Here is a 19926-nt window from a genome sequence, read left to right as displayed (position 1 = left end):
CTGACTAATGTCCCTCTCTTGCTCAAGTACTCGTTGTATCATCATGTGACGTGATCCTCACCTGGTAGGCATCTCATTTGTGAGCATATGCTTTGGAAGACCAGTTCATCCTGAGCAATGGCCAGGTCCCTCCTTTTCTTCCAAGAGTATGAGAAGGCTGATACAATGTTTGCTGATACAATGTTTGCTGACACCTACTGCACACTATTAACTATGACTTTTCCCTCAATAAACTCCTAATTTACTGCTTATTAATAGTTAATAAAGTATTTAAGTTTAGGTATTAGGTATTAGGATTAAGAATGTAGAATAAGGTCATGCAGAATAAGGCATTAATATCTACTTATAGTACAAATAAACAGCCAATATTCTAGTAATATGCATGCTAATAAGCAACTAGTTAAAAGTCCCTAAAATAAAGTGTTACCGGAAACATTAATATAATTTGACAGCTATCAGTTATAGTTTAATATTAACATAATAACTATTGCTTGTGACCAAAGCACTGGAGTCTTGTCCAGTTATTCAGCTCAATAGCTTTCTTGATGTTGTGATGGCCACTAGCTTCTCCTCTGAAAGCCCCAGCATTCAAGTGCCTCTTGCAAGCCTGCTGCGAGTAATTCACCGGTGTGGTCATCAGGAAGGTAGCTTGTTTGCAGACAATGACTTCACAACACCCAGTCGTCACTTATAAAATGTGCCGTCAGGCTTAGGTATGGATCCATACTGCGACTAGACCACATATCTGTCATTGCTGAGAAGTGCTGGACGGTCGCCTGGTCTACTTGTAGCTCTGTGCTGCTGGTACAAGATGGGGATTGCTGTTTGGCAGAAGTATTTTCGACTTGGTATAACATATCTGGGATCGTCTTGATCATCCTCCTGAAGCTGTCTTTCTCAACAGTATTAAGCGGGACCATGTCTTCGGCTAGGTGGACAGCGATAGAGTTTGTAATCTCGATCCAGCGTTTCCTTTTCTTTTGTTGTAGACAGTCCCTCTAGTAAACCTGCTTTTCTGCTGATGTGGAGGACGCTGATCTTAGTTTCATGCATTCGTGGTATTCCAGGACATGTTTGCAGCTAAGGTGGTGGACCATATTGCTCGTGTTTAGCCAGACAACATTTGCAGAAAATAGTTGTTTGGTCGACGTTGGATTTTTTAAAACCAAAGAACCTCCAAACAACAGACACGGCTCCTCCTTCTTCTGTGTCATCATGTTCTACTAGTTCTACAGCTTCAGTTTAGGAATTTCAGTGTCTTCCTCATCCATCTTCACCATCACATACAGCTGTGCCCTTACCACAGGACAACAGTGAAGAGAGACCCCTCTCAAACAGTGTCGCGCTGCGCTCTGAACGTTGTTTAAGTGACAAACACCAGTATTGTGGTATATTAAAAATTCTTATCATAACAAAAATAAACACCTGTATTCGGAATGAACCGGTTGGTTGAGCAGGATATTTCCCCAAAACATACTGATAAGTTGTACTTTTCTCTCAGTGAGAGGTACAGACAATATTCATCATTATTCTCTAGTGTTTGAAGATGAAAAGGAAAATAAATGCTTTAACATATAATTCCATGACTAAGTAAAATCTCATAAGCTTACAGAAGTAATTAAAAATGTAATGTGTAGAAGGATAAATACTGATTATTGATTAATGCCTTTTTTATAAATCACTCAAAATATATACATTGAAGCGCAGTGGATTTCAGAATCACCTTCACAGTAATGATTGACAAGGACAAGTAGTGCTTTTGTCATTTTTATTATTTTACATTTAGCTACTTTCACAAGTGAAATGGAGATGACACTGCACATGTTGTATGTTTGCTTAATGAAGCACACCTGATCCAGATCATCCGCTCATGAGTAGAGACTCAGAGACCTGAAATGAGTGTCAGACAGAAGAGATTCAGAGTGTGCAGTGTTGGGACAGAGCTCCAGGAACAGGTTTGGGAACCTCTGATCTATTGGGTTGTTTTTGATTAGATTTCATAACTTCTCAGTCTGTAGCGTTGATCATTATCAGCACCTCAGTGAGTTTAAGTTCCAAACGACCCTTTTGATGAAATAAAGAGGGTTGTAACAGGACAAACAAATGTCTTTGTTAACTCTCAGTCCTGTGAATCTGACCAGCGCTAGACTGGAGGAAGAATTATAGAAGTCTCATTCCAATGAACTCTTGCTTTTTCTCAAAGTAGTAGTTGAATCGAGCCATGGAATACCTGAGAAAGATTGAAAGAGGGAAAAATGTACAAATAAATTCAAGGTGTTTCTTAAAAGCAAAACCTTTTGAGAACAACAATAGTCAATGATGATTACTAATAATAGCAACTTCACTAAAGAGAAAGTGAAACCTTGAAATATGTATTATGTTACTGTATTTTTTTTTTTTTTTTTTTTTTTTTCACTTTTAACACACAAAAACCAAATTGAGTGTTTAACAGTGTAGATCTGTTTAACAGTATCGAGATGAAATGCTAATGGGCAACTCAACTGTAAACTCATCCAGAGGTCCCTGGCTCATTTTTTTTATTTTGTTCATCTTTTTCTCTGTAGAAAGACAAACATAAATAGTGATGAAAGCCAATGTCACAGATGAATATTTACTGAGTAATCCACTATTTTGTAGAGGAGGGTGAAAATTACAATTTGGAGCCAATTTACTGGGGTGTAAAAATGACTTCATAAAGATGGCAGCATCAATATTTTATTTTCACAGAGAGATTGGTAGATCTATTAGTAAAATCTAATGACTTTATCAATCTGTGTTTCATTATATGCCAATGGTGACAGTTCAAAAATGGAAAAAAGCACTTCTTGTGTTTTTCCTCAAGTTTGCATGCCTGTATTTTAAAGGCCCTCAATGGTTCAATCCCAGAGATATGAAGATCTCAATACGGTTCCATGAGTAAACTGGTGAATTGTACACATTTTCAGTGGTCAGAAACCAAATGTGGGTCAGTTTCTATACAGCTGATACTTTCTTTCTCATTCTTAATAAACTTTCCTTTTGAAATCTTTATATTTTAAGGCCCTATATATTTCATTCCCATTGATATTGGGACCCCAATGTGACTCCACGTTCAAATGGTTGAATTTTACTCATTTTCAATGGTCAAGAACAAAATGTTGGTAACTTTTTAAACAGCTGATAGTCATTGTGTTTAAAGAAGAATGTCTGAAGAACAAATAATACTGAAACTAGAAATGAATCCTCTGAATTCAACACACCTGTGTGAGGGCCAAACAAACATTTTCCTGAAGTTTACAGGTCTTTAATTCAAGAAGTGTTAAAGATATCTTAATGTCATTTTAGATTCTTGTTCTTATTAAACTTTTCTTCTGTAATCTTCATTTTTAAGGCCCTCGATGGTTCAGTCTCATAGATATCGTTTTGATACTGTGTATTTGAACTCTAGGTATCTTCAGAAGCTGTTAAAATGACCAAAGTCACATCTTCCAAATATCCCTAAAACTGATTCAAATATGGATTCTTATAAATACATGTTTGAGAGCAAGTTAATGTGGCTCAAACATTTTCAGTGGATTTTTGGTACTCAGAGGTGTGTTATATGCAATTATATTGATAGAAGGAAACAAGATACATTTCTGCTTTAACTATGGGACTGAACTATAGGGCCGTGGAAATTAAGATTTCAAAAGGAACGTTTATTAAGAAGGATAATCTAGAAGGATATTAAGATATATTTAATACTCTTTGTATTACAGGCATGTAAACTTGAGGAAAAAATACAAGAAGTGCCATTTTTAAACTGTCACTGTTGGCATATAATGAAACAAAGATTGATAAAGTCAACAGATTTCACTAATAGACCTACCGATCTCTGTGTAAAAATAAAATAATGATGCTGACATCTTTATAATGTAATTTTTACACTCCTCTAATTCAGCTCCAAATCTCAGGTGAAAATGGTCATTTTGACCCCCTCTACAAAATACTCAGTAAATATACATCTGTGACATTTAATATTTTGTCTTTCATCACTATTTATGTTTATCTTTGTACAGAAAAAAAAAATATCAACAAAATCAAAAATTTGAGCCTGATAAGTTTCCGAAATTTGGTTGATTTGACGAGGAATGACCCTAATGCATCTTTCTCCAGGTGTTCTAGACCTTATTGAACCGAGTCTCTAATTACTCCAGTTAACATCGAAGAACAGGCATCAAACTAAACAACACATGCACTGTCCAAATCTGTTTATTTCTGTACCCAATTAGAATCTGATCTAAAGTATTGACTGAGTATCACAACCATGTCAGATCCAATTTGTGTGTCCTGTGGAGCTCTTTCGTTTTCTGGAATATGTGCATTGGTTTCTATGGCAATGACGCTGTGTTGGTAGGTATACTGAAAAAACAACAACAGCAACATGGAGGGGTTTTCAATACAGATGTTTTCTTATTATACAACATGACAATGTGTAGCTGCTGCGCTGGACTACTGTGTCTGTTGCAGCAGCAGCAGAACCGTAGGAGGCTGAAACGAGCGGCTTTATTCAGTGCTGTCGTCTCCGCCGGTGTCAACATGTCTTCGTTATATTGTAATTTCCTGCTTGACCGGCACTTGATGAATACTAATTTAAAAAATTAATGAACGGTTTCTTTGTGTTCCTGTTTTGAAGACAAAAACAAGAAAACTAATTATTATTATTATTATTATTATAATTATAATTATCTGAAGGTACACGGACCGATTTCAAACCACATTTGAATGTAGCTCAAAACTGATTTGTAAAATCACACTTCATGTGATGTTTTGCTGTTCACACTTTCTAAACATGCTGAACATTTTGTGTTGTTTTATAGTGAAAACCAAACAGTACTCATTATGAAGTAATTAGTGTTAAAACTGGAATACAGCACATTAATTTTGCCCCTATTTGCAGTTCTGGATGCTCATTGTATTCTCCAGCAGATTCCAAATGTTAATTTGGAAAGGAGGGTGACGTACCTCTTGAAGTCAAAGTCAATAGTGGAATGTTTTGCCTGCAGCAGAGCCCATAGACACCAGAACAGATGAGCCACCTGAAGACAAAATGAAGTAGTTTTATATTAGATCATTTACAAACGTGACATCAACATATTATACAGCTTGTGAAAACGACCCTGCACATGCATTTTCATCTTTATTGCTTGTAAAGCACACTATCAATCATTGCTCGCACATAACTTTTAATATTTAAATGTTTGGTTAAATACTTTCAGATCATCTAATTTTTATCACCATCTAACTGGAAAACTATAGCTAGGCGCTCCTGAACCCAAATAAGCTGAATCTCCTCCAAGGACAGCAAGTGGCCTCAAAGAGCAAAAATAAATAAATGAAGTAAATACACCTATATGTCACCTATTAGCCAAGGCTAACAGTGTACCAGGAAGCTGTCAGTCGGGCCCCTTCCCGCCTCCCTTAAATACTCACCAAGGAGAACTTGCAGACTTGCACATAAAGTTCCAGGACCTCTTTCTTGGTCACAGCTGAATCCACACCACTGCAGCTCTTGAAACTCTCCAGATAAGCAGTGAGCCAATCAAACTGAAGCTCACGACTAGGGTACAGGCTGGAGTCGACGTTATTGATACCTCAAATTCAAAGACAAATGATCACTTAGTGTGTTAGACAGTAGTGAAAGTCATAAGCTTTTTTATCTTTATTATTATTATCTGTACCTGCAAATTCATTAAAGTGGTTTCCAATATCATAAGCTTGGTAATTAAAATCAGCATATTCATAGTCAATGAATTTTACTGTGCCTAAAATCAGAAAGAAATACATAGTTTAGTTATTATGAGTCTATGGAAGACAATATCAGAGGTAGTTTAATAAAATACAATATGCTAATGAGTGTCAAAATTATACAGTATATTATGGCTTCACATTACATCACTACAGTAAAATCCACCACAAATATATGCTATAAACATGAACTGCATACAGTTTATCATGCACAAATTAAAACGGCTTGAATTTCAGTTACGGAACTCTATATTGATATATAATCTTCCAACCAAGAGCAGGTGCTCTTGTATTCTTCAGTCTCTGAGCCTGAACGCTCCATATATCTCTAACATTTGCTGCAGTTTTCTGTATGATGTCTGTGAATGTCTTAACAGTAGCAGTAAATTTATCTCACGGGTTGTCATGACTGACACGTTATTATTGCCTATACAATGTAACTTTCTAGACTGTTTATAATTTTTCAGAACTGTAGTATTTCATTTACATTCATATGGTAGAGGTGTGCACAGGCTTCAAGTCTGTCCGAGACTGTTTGATCTAAACTGATTTGTACGTTGAAGTGTTAAGAAGCTTCATTAGAACTAACTCAAGCTCCACTTCTAATGATAATGCTTGTCACCTTCTTCTTGGTTATAGATGACATTTTTAGTCAGGAGGTCGTTATGACACAGTACTACTGGGGAGTTGATGTGGGTAAGATGAGTCTTCAGTTCCTCCATCTCTTTGATGATGATTTTTAGGCTAGGTGCCTCCACATGGGCACTGGACCTGAAGGACACAAGTGTGGTGAACATTTTAATATTTTGAGCTGCATGATCCTGGATACATTGAAATTCATGATTTTTTGGTTTCAGACAGACAGACATGATTCTTCCATGATTCTGAACAGACAACTAAACAAAATAACATGTCATTTACTAGAGGTTAGGGGTGTAACGGTACATGTATTCGTCCTGTATGGTACAGACGTCACGGTCAGGTTCATGCAGTCAGACGATGAATACGGCCGGTCACAGGCAATTCACACTCCAATCCAGAAGGGGGCAAATGCAGTAATGCAATGCTGTTTGCCAACCATCACAACAGGAAAAAGTGCAGAAGAAGAAGAACAGACAATCTAGATATGCGTGTAATCTCTCAACCACAGAAAGACATCAATAAAACAGCTTGAGAATAATATCTCACATAGCATTACATTCACCTCAGGCAAGTCATTCAGTGTCCACAGCATGTTAGTTCACTAGAGAAATGAAGCATTTCACTAAGTATATGCACTATATTAGCTTATATATTCATTATATTCACTTTACCTGTTAATAATGTCTTAATTATTTAATATATTTAAATAAATTCGTCATGAAAACAAGTAATGACAGTAACTGTGTAAATGATTATATTTCAAAAATTAAAAGGAGTAATAATTTTATAATTAGATTTAGAAGTTAATGCAAAACCTGCCTTATGTGCAATTTACATGTTTTTTTAGTGTTTATTATAGATAAAAATAAATAGCAACTGAATTTAATAGTTAATCTGTTGTTAATTGTAACATTTATTATGTAATTTATTTACAGAGAGAGACACAATTTGTTCAATAAACCACTGTATAAAAAAAGTAATTTTGTTTAGTTTTCTCCCCCTGCTGTACTGAACCCGTACCAAACCGTGACTTCAATACCAAGGTACGTACCAAACCATCACGTTTGTGTACCGTTACAATAAACTAACGTTACACAAAAAGCGCAGCGAAGCGCAAAATGCATGACGAAGGCGCCTCCTTGATTGTCTCGTTAAGATGATGCAGAAGTGCGTCCAAAATGAGAGTGTTTTTGACCCCTACACCCTTCATCCCTTCGAAGCTCTCACTCCAGAGGGTAAATCCTTTGAAGGGATTAGGGCATAGGGATGAGCCCTTCCGAATGGAACGCAGGGTTACTCTGATTTACTCTATTTTGGTCGCTACTGTAGACATCAGTGTTTATATCTGAACTATAAACCTTTATCCCAGTTCTTCTGTGATAATATGAATATTTGTAACTAATGATACTGTGTGTTTGAAAACACTGTTCGTAAAGCGGTTTCATACTTTTACATGACAACTGCTCTCTCTGGCTGTCATGAACTGCCCCGAGACTCAAAGATTGAGGATCCACACACAGTAGTTTATTAGAAGGGTAATCCAGAAGCAAAATCAGAAAACAGGCAAGAGGTCCAAACACAAGCAAGCAGTCCAAAACAGATACCAAGGCAGGAATGCAGAGAAACAGAAACAAATCCAGAAACAATAGGTCAGAACCAATAAACACAGGAACGCTCAGAAATGCAGTTGACACTTACAAAACCTCACAGAGAATGACTGAGTGAACCAGGCTTATAAAGACAAAGTAAATGAGGTTAATGACAAATGAGACACAGCTGAAAGTAATCATGGCTGATGAGTCTGGGAAAAGGATGATGGGAAGTGAAATCCTTAATGAAATGGTGAAAGTTCTTGGTGGAGTGCCCTCTGGTGGATTTCATGGACAACTGGTGATCATGACACTGGCTCAGCAACAGCACCAGCACAGATCTGAATGTTCTGGTGTGATTTTGTCAGGTTTAATAGACGCAGCAGAATCACTGTCATGCAGGAATGAGGTTATGTGGGAGTTTGAATCAAGATCACAATCTTTTAGCGATTAATTAAGATCTGTGGTATATTATTCATTTTTGCCATGCCATAATTTGACCACATACTTGAAAGCTGTCCAAAGAGTTTGTAAACCAGCAATGACTCTATGGAGTTTTAGTGATGCATTTGATGTTTATAGGTGCAATTAAGTTATTTATAGTAACTTATATATATATATATGGAATATATATTGGGAAAATATATATATATATACAGTGGGTACGGAAAGTATTCAGACCCTCTTAAATTTTTCACTCTTTGTTATATTGCAGCCATTTGCTAAAATCATTTAAGTTCATTTTTTTTTTCCTCATTAATGTACACACAGCACCCCATATTGACAGAAAAACACAGAATTGTTGACATTTTTGCAGATTTATTAAAAAAGAAAAACTGAAATATCACATGGTCCTAAGTATTCAGACCCCTTGCTCAGTATTTAGTAGAAGTACCCTTTTGATCTAATACAGCCACGAGTCTTTTTGGGAAAGATGCAACAAGTTTTTCACACCTGGATTTGGGGATCCTCTGCCATTCCTCCTTGCAGATCCTCTCCAGTTCTGTCAGGTTGGATGGTAAACGTTGGTGGACAGCCATTTTTAGGTCTCTCTAGAGATGCTCAATTGGGTTTAAGTCAGGGCTCTGGCTGGGCCATTCAAGAACAGTCACGGAGTTGTTGTGAAGCCACTCCTTCGTTATTTTAGCTGTGTGCTTAGGGTCATTGTCTTGTTGGAAGGTAAACCTTCGGCCCAGTCTGAGGTCCTGAGCACTCTGGAGAAGGTTTTTGTCCAGGATATCCCTGTACTTGGCTGCATTCATCTTTCCCTCGATTGCAACCAGTCGTCCTGTCCCTGCAGCTGAAAAACACCCCACAGCATGATGCTGCCACCACCATGCTTCACTGTTGGGACTGTATTGGACAGGTGATGAGCAGTGCCTGGTTTTCTCCACATATACTGCTTAGAATTAAGGCCAAAAAGTTCTATCTTGGTCTCATCAGACCAGAGAATCTTATTTCTCACCATCTTGGAGTCCTTCAGGTGTTTTTTCATGTGTCTTGCACTGAGGAGAGGCTTCCGTCGGGCCACTCTGCCATAAAGCCCCGACTGGTGGAGGGCTGCAGTGATGGTTGACTTTCTACAACTTTCTCCCATCTCCCGACTGCATCTCTGGAGCTCAGCCACAGTGATCTTTGGGTTCTTCTTTACCTCTCTCACCAAGGCTCTTCTCCCCCAATAGCTCAGTTTGGCCGGACGGCCAGCTCTAGGAAGGGTTCTGGTCGTCCCAAACGTCTTCCATTTAAGGATTATGGAGGCCACTGTGCTCTTAGGAACCTTAAGTGCAGCAGAAATTTTTTTGTAACCTTGGCCAGATCTGTGCCTTGCCACAATTCTGTCTCTGAGCTCTTCAGGCAGTTCCTTTGACCTCATGATTCTCATTTGCCCTGACATGCACTGTGAGCTGTAAGGTCTTATATAGACAGGTGTGTGGCTTTCCTAATCAAGTCCAATCAGTATAATCAAACACAGCTGGACTCAAATGAAGGTGTAGAACCATCTCAAGGATGATCAGAAGAAATGAACAGCACCTGAGTTAAATATATGAGTGTCACAGCAAAGGGTCTGAATACTTAGGACCATGTGATATTTCAGTTTTTCTTTTTTAATAAATCTGCAAAAATGTCAACAATTCTGTGTTTTTCTGTCAATATGGGGTGCTGTGTGTACATTAATGAGGAAAAAAAATGAACTTAAATGATTTTAGCAAATGGCTGCAATATAACAAAGAGTGAAAAATTTAAGAGGGTCTGAATACTTTCCGTACCCACTGTATATATATATATATATATATATATATATATATATATATATATATATATATATATATATATATATTTTTTTTTTTTTTTTTCCCCAATGAACCAGATCACAATGCCAATGATTGATCCACTAATCGGTCAGGGGTGTGTTTCCCGAAAGCATCGTTAGCCAACTATGGTCTTAAGTCCTATTGAACTCTATTGGTAACGACGGAACTTGCGACCATAGTTCGCACCCCAGATCTGGTCACAGCGGTTCTTCAGTAACTCACTTGATGCGGTCAGTGTATGACGTTTAGTCTTGTCTGACTTGAAATGAACCAGGATCTGTGAGTAACATGAGCTGCAGAGCTTGAGTATGTGAAATATTTGATTGTTGGGTTAACAATAAATTATTAAAATAGCATGTTTGTGCATAACTTCGGGATCATTGACATGACAAATCTTTGTTCAAGAGCTGCTGCAGAGAGGAAGATTACAGATCTGATTTACTTCATCAGCTCCTGCTAATGTCATTAAGATGTTCTCTTACTTATGTAGTGCTGCTTTGAAAGAATTTGTCTGATGTTAATCATTGAAGATGTAATAATGTGAGAAAACTGTAATGTTGCAATAGTGTTAATTTACATTTTACATCAAAATTAAGATGAACCATCCATTCATTTTCCATGCTGCTTGTTCTGTGTAGAGTATTTGATGTATTTCCTTTTAAATATGAATACATTATCCAGCTATAGATGTGTTTCATAACACTGAGATTATCTTACCGTTGCTGTTTAGCAGCATCAGATCTCTGGACCAGGTTCAGGAACTGGGACAATCTAGACCACAAAACTGGTGTCACGGTTGAACTGTTTCCAACTTCTCCTGACTTTATGGAATGGATTTTTCCCATTTCTGTTGCAATCAATCTACAGTCAATGAAAAGTGTCATTTCAGTTATCATATGGAGAAAATGAAGTAGCAACAAAAAACATTAGCTTTCATTTATCTAAGGTATTTTAGGTAGCCAAAACTGTCTACAGACAGCCATATTGAGGCATAACAGCTTGTCACTTTAACACAATTAAAATATCTTCTTAGAGATCTAGAGTGTCTTGGTCAATGATACTCTCTGCGAGTCATTACCCAGTACTCTTCTGAAAACATGAAACACGAGGAGTGTTTTCAGACCTGTAAACAGACGGCTGTCTCAGCAGTGTGTCGTCCAGCACGACTCCTCTGACAAACTCATAGCAGATGCCGTTGGTGAAGCTGCAGTAGAGTTCTGGGCCACAGCCGTGTTTGTGCAGCACCTGGAACATCTCCATTTCTTTATCTCGGTCCAAAAACAGCTCCGTCATCTGCCCATAAACCCTCACAAGTAAAACAGGACCTTCTGTCAGAGAGCCCACATAGCAGCCCATTAACTGGTTGGTGATGCCCTCAGTGAAAGCCTAGGTTCATTGAAAACAACAGAACAATGATTCAAATTAAATTACAATCTGTTTTTGACACAAAGCAATCACATGAATTCATGACTTATAATAATGCACTTATAATGAATACATCTGTGGTACTTTTGGAGCTCTTTGGAAATTGATAGTTAATTAATCTTCTTGTGTTGTGATACTGTTTCAAAGTAACACAATAAAGAGTCTGAACACTGGTGGGCTGTTCTTCTTTCTTTTGTTTATTGTGCTATTTTTCCAAACTCAGCAAGCCCAAGCAAATACATGGACACCTCACTGGACACTGGATCGTACATCAACATCGCCGTCATATTGGTCCAGGCAACTTGACGTAACTCTCATAAGCAAACTAAAGAGAAGATGACTGGCTATTTTGAGGTTTTACAAAACTTCGTACAATCCAAACGTGATTTTGTTGAATTACCTTTAACAGGCGAGACTGAACAGTTGTTTCTGGTGGTATTCAGTCATTATAACATTATGTTGGCCACCAGAGTCAGACTATTAATAGCTAGCAATAACTAGTTAGCTGTGAAAGCTGACATTTTAACACATAATGAAATTTACATAAACAAGAAGGATGAAGTTTACTCCTGTCTCGTGTGCTTTATTATTAACTCCTGACAGATACCACAAAATGGAGGTCTGTTTGGGGTCTATATGACCCCGGTCCCTCCTAGTGAAAAACATATGCGTTATTGTGTTTTTTAATCCTGATATAATCATATTTAATGAATTTTCCTAATTACATAAGATCTTTTCAGAAAGTTAATTTTGAGTGAATGATAATGTTTCTGATGTCCATTCAGTCTTCAGTGTCCCACACAGCAACCATCATATCATGATTCAAACATCTTTTCATGTGAACTTTTTACCGGTGTAAAACAGTGGTCATTTTGGACTGTGATCTGTTTGGACCCTGTGACCCGAATACATGGCTATATTTTAACTTTTGTTCCAACCCTCTGACTGACGCAATACATCCTTTCTACTATTATTTATTTATTATTACTTTTTCTTTTTTTAGAGAGGGAGTTACACACTTGTAAATTGTAGTGAACACCATGCATATAAATTGTGATAAAAGGCAATGGAAATGTAAGGGAAGCTTAGAATATGCATTGATTAATCATTAATGTACGTCAATTATATTAATTATTATTTGTTTATTAAACATATTAGGATATACAGTACCTGTAAAAGGTCTGGAAACATTACAATTTTTTACTGTTTTTGAATGAAGTCTCTTCTGCTCACAAAGACTGCATTTATTTAATCAAAAAATAAAGTAAAGACAATATTACATATTAAAAGAACTGTTTTCTATTTGAATATTTTTAAAAAATGTAATCTATTCCTGTGATGGCAAAGCTGAATTTTCAACATCATTACTTCAGTGTCTAATGATCCTTCAGAAGTCATTCTAATATGATGATTTAGTGCTCAGGTAACATTTATTATTATTATTACCAATGTTGAAAACAGTTGTGCTGCTGAACATTGGGGGGGTCCTTGATTATGATTTGACTTTTTTAAATTAAAGCCGGGTGCACACTGTGTGATTTATAGTAGTCCTTTACGATAGTTGCTTGTTAGACTGTACAAACATGATCCTCATGTCACACTGTGGGATCTCAGCCGTCATTAATGTCAGTGACAGTCAAGTAACGCAACAGTCAAGACACGTTAAAAACAGACACGTGCATGAAAACTTGTCCAGAGTTTTTCATCATCAACCCACACACATTCAGTGACAGTGAGCTGCATTACACGCGGGACTGAAATGGTGGCTAACAAAGACATCTCTATTGTTGTTTTTGAGCACGGCTTGTCTTGAAAAACGAAGACAATTTGACGTTCGTCGTAGGAGAAGTCACACTGGAGGATTGTGCGGCAAATCTTCTGACACTGCCAGAATTTCGTCGGAGGTAAAATTTGATCGCAACGGTCATTAACCGGCTGTCTGTGAACATGTCAAACTAGCGATCAAAGACTACAGATTTTTGGCTAGGATTATAGGAATCTTTTAGGATTTGCAAAATTTGTCTCAGATGACCAAATTGTGGCCAATATCGCACAGTTTGAACCAGCCTGTAGTTAGTGTGTAATGTTGCTGTTTGAGCATAAACAACATCTGCAAAGTTACAACGCTCAAAGTTCAATGCAAAGGGAGATATTTTCTTTTACAGAAATCGCTACAACAAACAGCTGGTAGGGACTACAACGAGCTTCTTCCCGGGTTAGTGACATCACTAACCCTAAAATTTACATAAACCCCGCCCCCGAGAACACACAACAAAGGGGGTGAGGCCATGTTGGGCTGCTTTAGAGAAGAGAAAGAGTTGTTGTAGTAGAGTGTTGTTGACATGCCGTCATTTTATGCCAGACTGCTTCACAAACGAGGGTCAATTCAACACAAAAGATTAACATGACGGCACATGCTAGTGGATGAATTGAATCAACTCCACAGCAACTACATAAATTTATCCACTAACCATTCAGAAACGTCCGGTTTCATTCTAAAAGTTGTAACTTCTTCCTGAGTCTCTCCATCAGTGTCCGACTCCGGTTTGAACAATGTAAGGCTGAACACCATTACTGACAATCCTCATTTTGGCTGCGTGAGATTCTCCAGCTTTGTTGTTGTTGAGCAACTGAAGCGTGAGCTGTTAAAGCTCCGCCCTCTTCTGGAAAGGTGCAGCAGCTCATTTGCATTTAAAGGGACACACACAAAAACGGTGTGTTTTTGCTCACACCCAAATAGGGGCAAATTTGACAAGCTATAATAAATGATCTGTGGGGTATTTTGAGCTGAAACTTCACAGACACATTCTGGGGACACCAGAGACTTATATTACATCTTGTGAAAAGGGGCATAATAGGATGCCTTTAACAGTTCAGCTGAACGACATGGACAGCAAGAAAGACTCCTCTGGTATCAGAAACTGTCAAGTTCCTCCAAAACCACATCAGGACCTGTATTCTGGAACAATATGCTCTGGACATATTAGCAAACGTGGAGCTGTTTGTCAGAGCTGATGACCTCAAGGGTTGTGCTCCAGGCGAGCGAGTTTGAGTCCTGGCTCATGATCTTTTCCCTCAAACACTTCCAGAATCCCCTCCAAAACCAGTTAAAGCCATAATATTGCTGAATATTTGTTTGTTGTTTAAACCCCAAATGAGCACAAGCCAAAGGTGACCGTGACAAGGAACCAAAATTCCAGGTGACAGTAATTGAGGAAAATAAGAAAAAGAAAACAGGCTCAGTCAGCTCTTTAGTGTCATGTTGAGCATAATGTAATTTATGTCCTTTATATATGTGTGTATGCAATGTCAAGTCAATTGGATAAAATCATGTAGCAGTGCATGGATGTAAATGTTGAGGTATTCTGCCCTTTCGATTGAGCAGGCCATCTTTCATTTCCCATTCAATAATTAGGGGAAACCCTTTTCCTTTTGGACAGGAATAATTATGGAAATAAAATAAACTCATTGTTTTTCAGTCAATTTAGGACTCAACTCTTCATAATGCAAATACTAAACAGCTACGCAAACTAAATCAAATTATTTTGAAATGATTTATTTTTTTTAATGTAGTCTATTTAATGTTGATAATGAACTTGCCTTGATCTGAATGTCTTCTGGTTTCCACTCTGGCCGCAGTTTCTTGATCAGTTCTGATACCCCGTGTCGAGGGCTGCGCTCATCAATGCAGACGTCTAAATGTAATCTCTTGTAACACCCATCATTTGGACTACTATTAATTTCCATTCTTTTTTAAATAGCTTCACAGCTCAGATAATCCAAATCAGTTAAATGAAGGCCTGAGGAAGCTTTGTTTGAGGTCTTGTCAGAGAAATGATCTTATCTCAGCTGTCTATCGAGTGTCAGGCATGCAGGACCCTCTATGTGTTCAGTGACTCAGCAAATGTGTGGGTTTATCAAAGTACAATGTTCTTTTGGGCATCTTCACTGCTTAGTTAGTGAAGAGTTTACTTATTAACCCTCGTTTCAAACAAAGTAAATCTAAAGAGAAAGATATTTGATATTTTATTTAAGTAAGAACAGATTGTGAATGTGCAGCCAGTTCACTTTCAGCAACACTGCAGTAGCCTATATATTAAAATATTGTGAATCATCGTTAGCCAACTATAGTCGCAAGTTTTGTCATTACCACAGGTTTCAGGAAACAGTCATGAGCTAGCTAGAACCTGGAAGAGCTGGACGAAAAAATCTTAGCAGAATGACACAGAAGAGAAGATGTTGAATAAAGTCATTATTTTTGTTTTGTTTTTGTGCACAAAAAGTATTCTCGTCTCTTCATAACATTAAGGTTAAACCACTGCAGTCACATGACTGTTTTAACCATGTTTTAGTACCTTTCTGGACCTTGAAAGTGTTGATTATACTGCTGTCTATGAATGAGTCATAAACCTCTCGGATTTCGTCAAAAATATCTTAATTTGTGTTCTGAAGATGAATGAAGGTCTTACGGCTGTGGAACGACATGAGGGTGAGTAATTAATGACAGAACTTTCATTTTTGGGTGAACTAACCCTTTAATTAGGGAAACATACAAAATATGCAGTTTGGGGTAAAAGTTCTGATATGATTTATCTTTGTTTCATGTTTACATCACAAAAATCAGCTGTTTTAACAGGAGTGTGTAGACTTTTATATCCACTGTATGGGAAAGTATAATTTTCCAAGCGTGGCCGACAGTTTGCCAACATATAAAGGGATTCACGAGTGATCTCATTTTATTAGCTATATGTCCTCTCACTTCTATAATGGAAGATCAGCTGAAGTAGCTCACTGAAAAGGCCATATCTCAGTGAATAAATTTGCAAACAAATAAGTAGGGATGTAACAATATATTGTTATGGAGATATTGTGATTTAACCCTCATATGGTCCTCATTTCCTCTTTACACACAGGGTCTTTGGGGTCAGAGCGATAGTATAAAAATCTTAACACTAAACCGTGGCAAATTGTCCATGTTATCTCCATGAATGAAAGTTAGAAATGTGGGTCTTTTTTAAAGTGAATATTACATAAATGGTTGTTATTTTGGGAAAAAAAAAAAAAAAAAACTTAAAAAAAATATTTATTATACATATTTAATTTAAAAAAATGACATAAATCCCCCCAAAACTGCACAAATGTAGAGTAAAATATTAATAAATTAAAATTACATAAAAAACATTATTTTGTTACAAAATCACATTTTATTGTCTTTATTGAGACTACATTGATACACTTTATTGAGTGTACATCCAAAGCAAATAGCGCATAATATTACAGCCATCAACTATTATTTCCATTGATATAAATGGCTGGTCTTTTAAAAACTGATGTTGCCTCTCTGAGCACCAGAAACTCATGAAACTCAGCAAACATGAAATATAATGTGGATAACATTGAATAACTATCTTTTCGTCAGAATAGACACTGATTATTATTCCCTTAAACCCCTTTATCTAAACTGTCGGACTCGCACATCCGTCATGCTTGTAGTTTTATCTGTGTTTGTAGTTCTAATCGAATCCTCGTCCAGCACACAATGGGTTGTGGGCAACTTTCAAAAATAAATACAAAACGTGTAAAGTTAGTAAATTTTAGTTCAATGCAGTAACATTAACTAGCATTTTCGGGTACGGGAAAATCCTCTCCGGGTCAAAATGACCTGAACACCACATGAGGGTGTCAGTGTAAGATGTGTTCTTTTATCAATCTTGTTGTGTTTCAAAGCTTCATGAAGCAGTGTTTTGACATCGCCCATTACTAGGATACAGACTCATAGCAAAAATGTAATGTTGCTTATTATAGCACCACCGTGTGGCTAAATCTAACAAGACTGGATACACAGCCTCATTTTGACACTATGTGCAAATATGTTAAAAGTAGGGAAAGATAACCTTGTTTCCCAAAGAACCCAGCGTTAAGTGGAGCTGAGAGATTTGTGCTCACGCATTACATTGATGCACTCTCGATATTTGTTATTAAAATAACCATTAAAATAACCATGGATCAGCACTTATGGTTTCATAAACAAGGCCCAGTTCGGCGCTGGATTTACAGATCGTTTGAAACTGAAAGATGGAGCGGTCACAGCGATAATGATCCCGGTCATGAGTCAGAACCGCAAGTGGTGAGTAAAACTGCTTCAAATGTCTGTTTTGTTGGCAATAGTAAATGTATTTTACTTTTCTTTTTTCGATATTCTATTCTCTTTCTCCATCTATTTGCGTATATTTAAAAAAATTACTGTCTTGACACGGCACTTACATACTGTTGTACTCATGTTGATTTGATTGCTTCTACTATTCTCATTTGTAAGTCGCTTTGGAGAAAAGCGTCTGCTATATGACCAAATGTAAATGTAAATGTAAATGCAATAGGCGCCTAAGTGCATATAATGTAAACAACACGAACGTAGTGAATTCATAAATTCATTATTCATCATTCATACGCTATATTCTTTATAGTGATTCAGAAGTTATCCAGGGATAATCTGATGGTGTATTGTGTGTGTTTAAATACATTTGTTTAGCTGACCATTGATAGCTTGCAGACGATCGCTACACCAACGCTGCGCGTGCTTGTGACAGCTCGTCACTCTAGGTCCGCTCACACGACACGCCTCCAGGTGCTCGGCTGTTTTCGAAAAGACTCGGTACAGTGTATGTATCTTTTATAAATATGATAAAACTAAAGACTTTTTGGAGACATGAAGGATGCTATACTACTCTATAGGTACTCAAGATTAACATGAGATTGGCAGAAACTGTGTGTGATACCCCCCTTTAACTTGTGGGGTTACAGGTGTTTTTCAGTTGTAGCGCCCCCCTGTGGTCAGATTTGAGCATCATGTTGGTGTCTCTCCTCAGAATATCCTGTCATCAGGATTCGTTAGTTTTGTTCATGATGTTCAGATACAGATCAACACATAAAAATGTGTGACGCCTGACCAGTTAATATCCTCACAGTGCTTTGATGTATCAGTTTTATTTATTTTGAAAAATAATAATTGGCAAAACAGTTTCAGTGCTTGAACCCCTAAAATACACTTTGATTACAAGATGTTAAACAAATCCCAAATCTACATACAGACATTACAAATGATCTGTTTGGTACTATAAGAAGACTAAAAGAAGCTGATCTCCATCAACACAAACAGAGCTTGAGAAAAGCACACACACACAAACACACACACACACACTGATCTATATGGGGATTTATCACTCACACACACACACACACACTGATCTATATGGGGATTTATCACACACACACACACACACACACACACTGATCTATATGGGGATTTATCACACACACACACACACACACACACACACACACACTGATCTATATGGGGATTTATCACACACACACACACACACACACACACACACACACACACTGATCTATATGGGGATTTATCACACACACACACACACACACACACACACACACACTGATCTATATGGGGATTTATCACACACACACACACACACGCACACACACAGATCTATATGGGGATTTATCACACACACACACACACGCACACACACAGATCTATATGGGGATTTATCACTCACACACACACACACACACACACACTGATCTATATGGGGATTTATCGCACACACACACACACACACACACACACACACACACTGATCTATATGGGGATTTATCACACACACACACACAAACACACACACACACACACACACTAATCTATATGGGGATTTATCACTCACACACACACACACACACACACACTGATCTATATGGGGATTTATCACACACACACACACACACACACACACTGATCTATATGGGAATTTATCACACACACACACACACACACTGATCTATATGGGGATTTATCACACACACACACACACACACACTGATCTATATGGGGATTTATCACACACACACACACACACACACACTGATCTATATGGGGATTTATCACACACACACACACACACACACACACACACTGATCTATATGGGGATTTATCACACACACACACACACACTGATCTATATGGGGATTTATCACACACACACACACACACACACTGATCTATATGGGGATTTATCACACACACACACACACACACACACACAGATCTAAATGGGGATTTATCTCACACACACACACACACACACACACTGATCTATATGGGGATTTATCA

General features: G+C 37.5%; 1 protein-coding gene across 2 annotated transcripts; it reads right to left on the bottom strand.

Moving 5' to 3' along the window:
* Positions 1–1754: 1754 nt before the first annotated feature.
* zgc:113516 (uncharacterized protein LOC541449 homolog) lies at positions 1755–15645 on the bottom strand. 2 transcript variants are annotated; one of them, XM_051884101.1, is made up of 8 exons: positions 15335–15643; positions 11433–11695; positions 11027–11170; positions 6389–6537; positions 5700–5783; positions 5452–5612; positions 4984–5057; positions 1755–2230 (listed from the first exon to the last, which is right to left on the bottom strand). In XM_051884101.1, the coding sequence occupies exons 1-8, from the start codon at positions 15479–15481 to the stop codon at positions 2161–2163; spliced, it is 1092 nt and encodes a 363-aa protein (XP_051740061.1). In that variant the 5' UTR covers positions 15482–15643; the 3' UTR covers positions 1755–2160. The 2 variants fall into 2 exon arrangements, with proteins under 2 accessions (XP_051740061.1, XP_051740062.1); XM_051884102.1 differs by having other exon boundaries at positions 2185–4643; positions 15335–15645.
* Positions 15646–19926: the final 4281 nt, after the last annotated feature.

Source organism: Ctenopharyngodon idella, chromosome 24 (assembly GCF_019924925.1).
Source record: "Ctenopharyngodon idella isolate HZGC_01 chromosome 24, HZGC01, whole genome shotgun sequence".
Classification (NCBI taxonomy): Eukaryota; Metazoa; Chordata; class Actinopteri; order Cypriniformes; family Xenocyprididae; genus Ctenopharyngodon; species Ctenopharyngodon idella.
The sequence above is the reverse complement of the archived record's forward strand: the minus strand, read 5'-3'. Positions and strand labels throughout refer to the sequence as shown.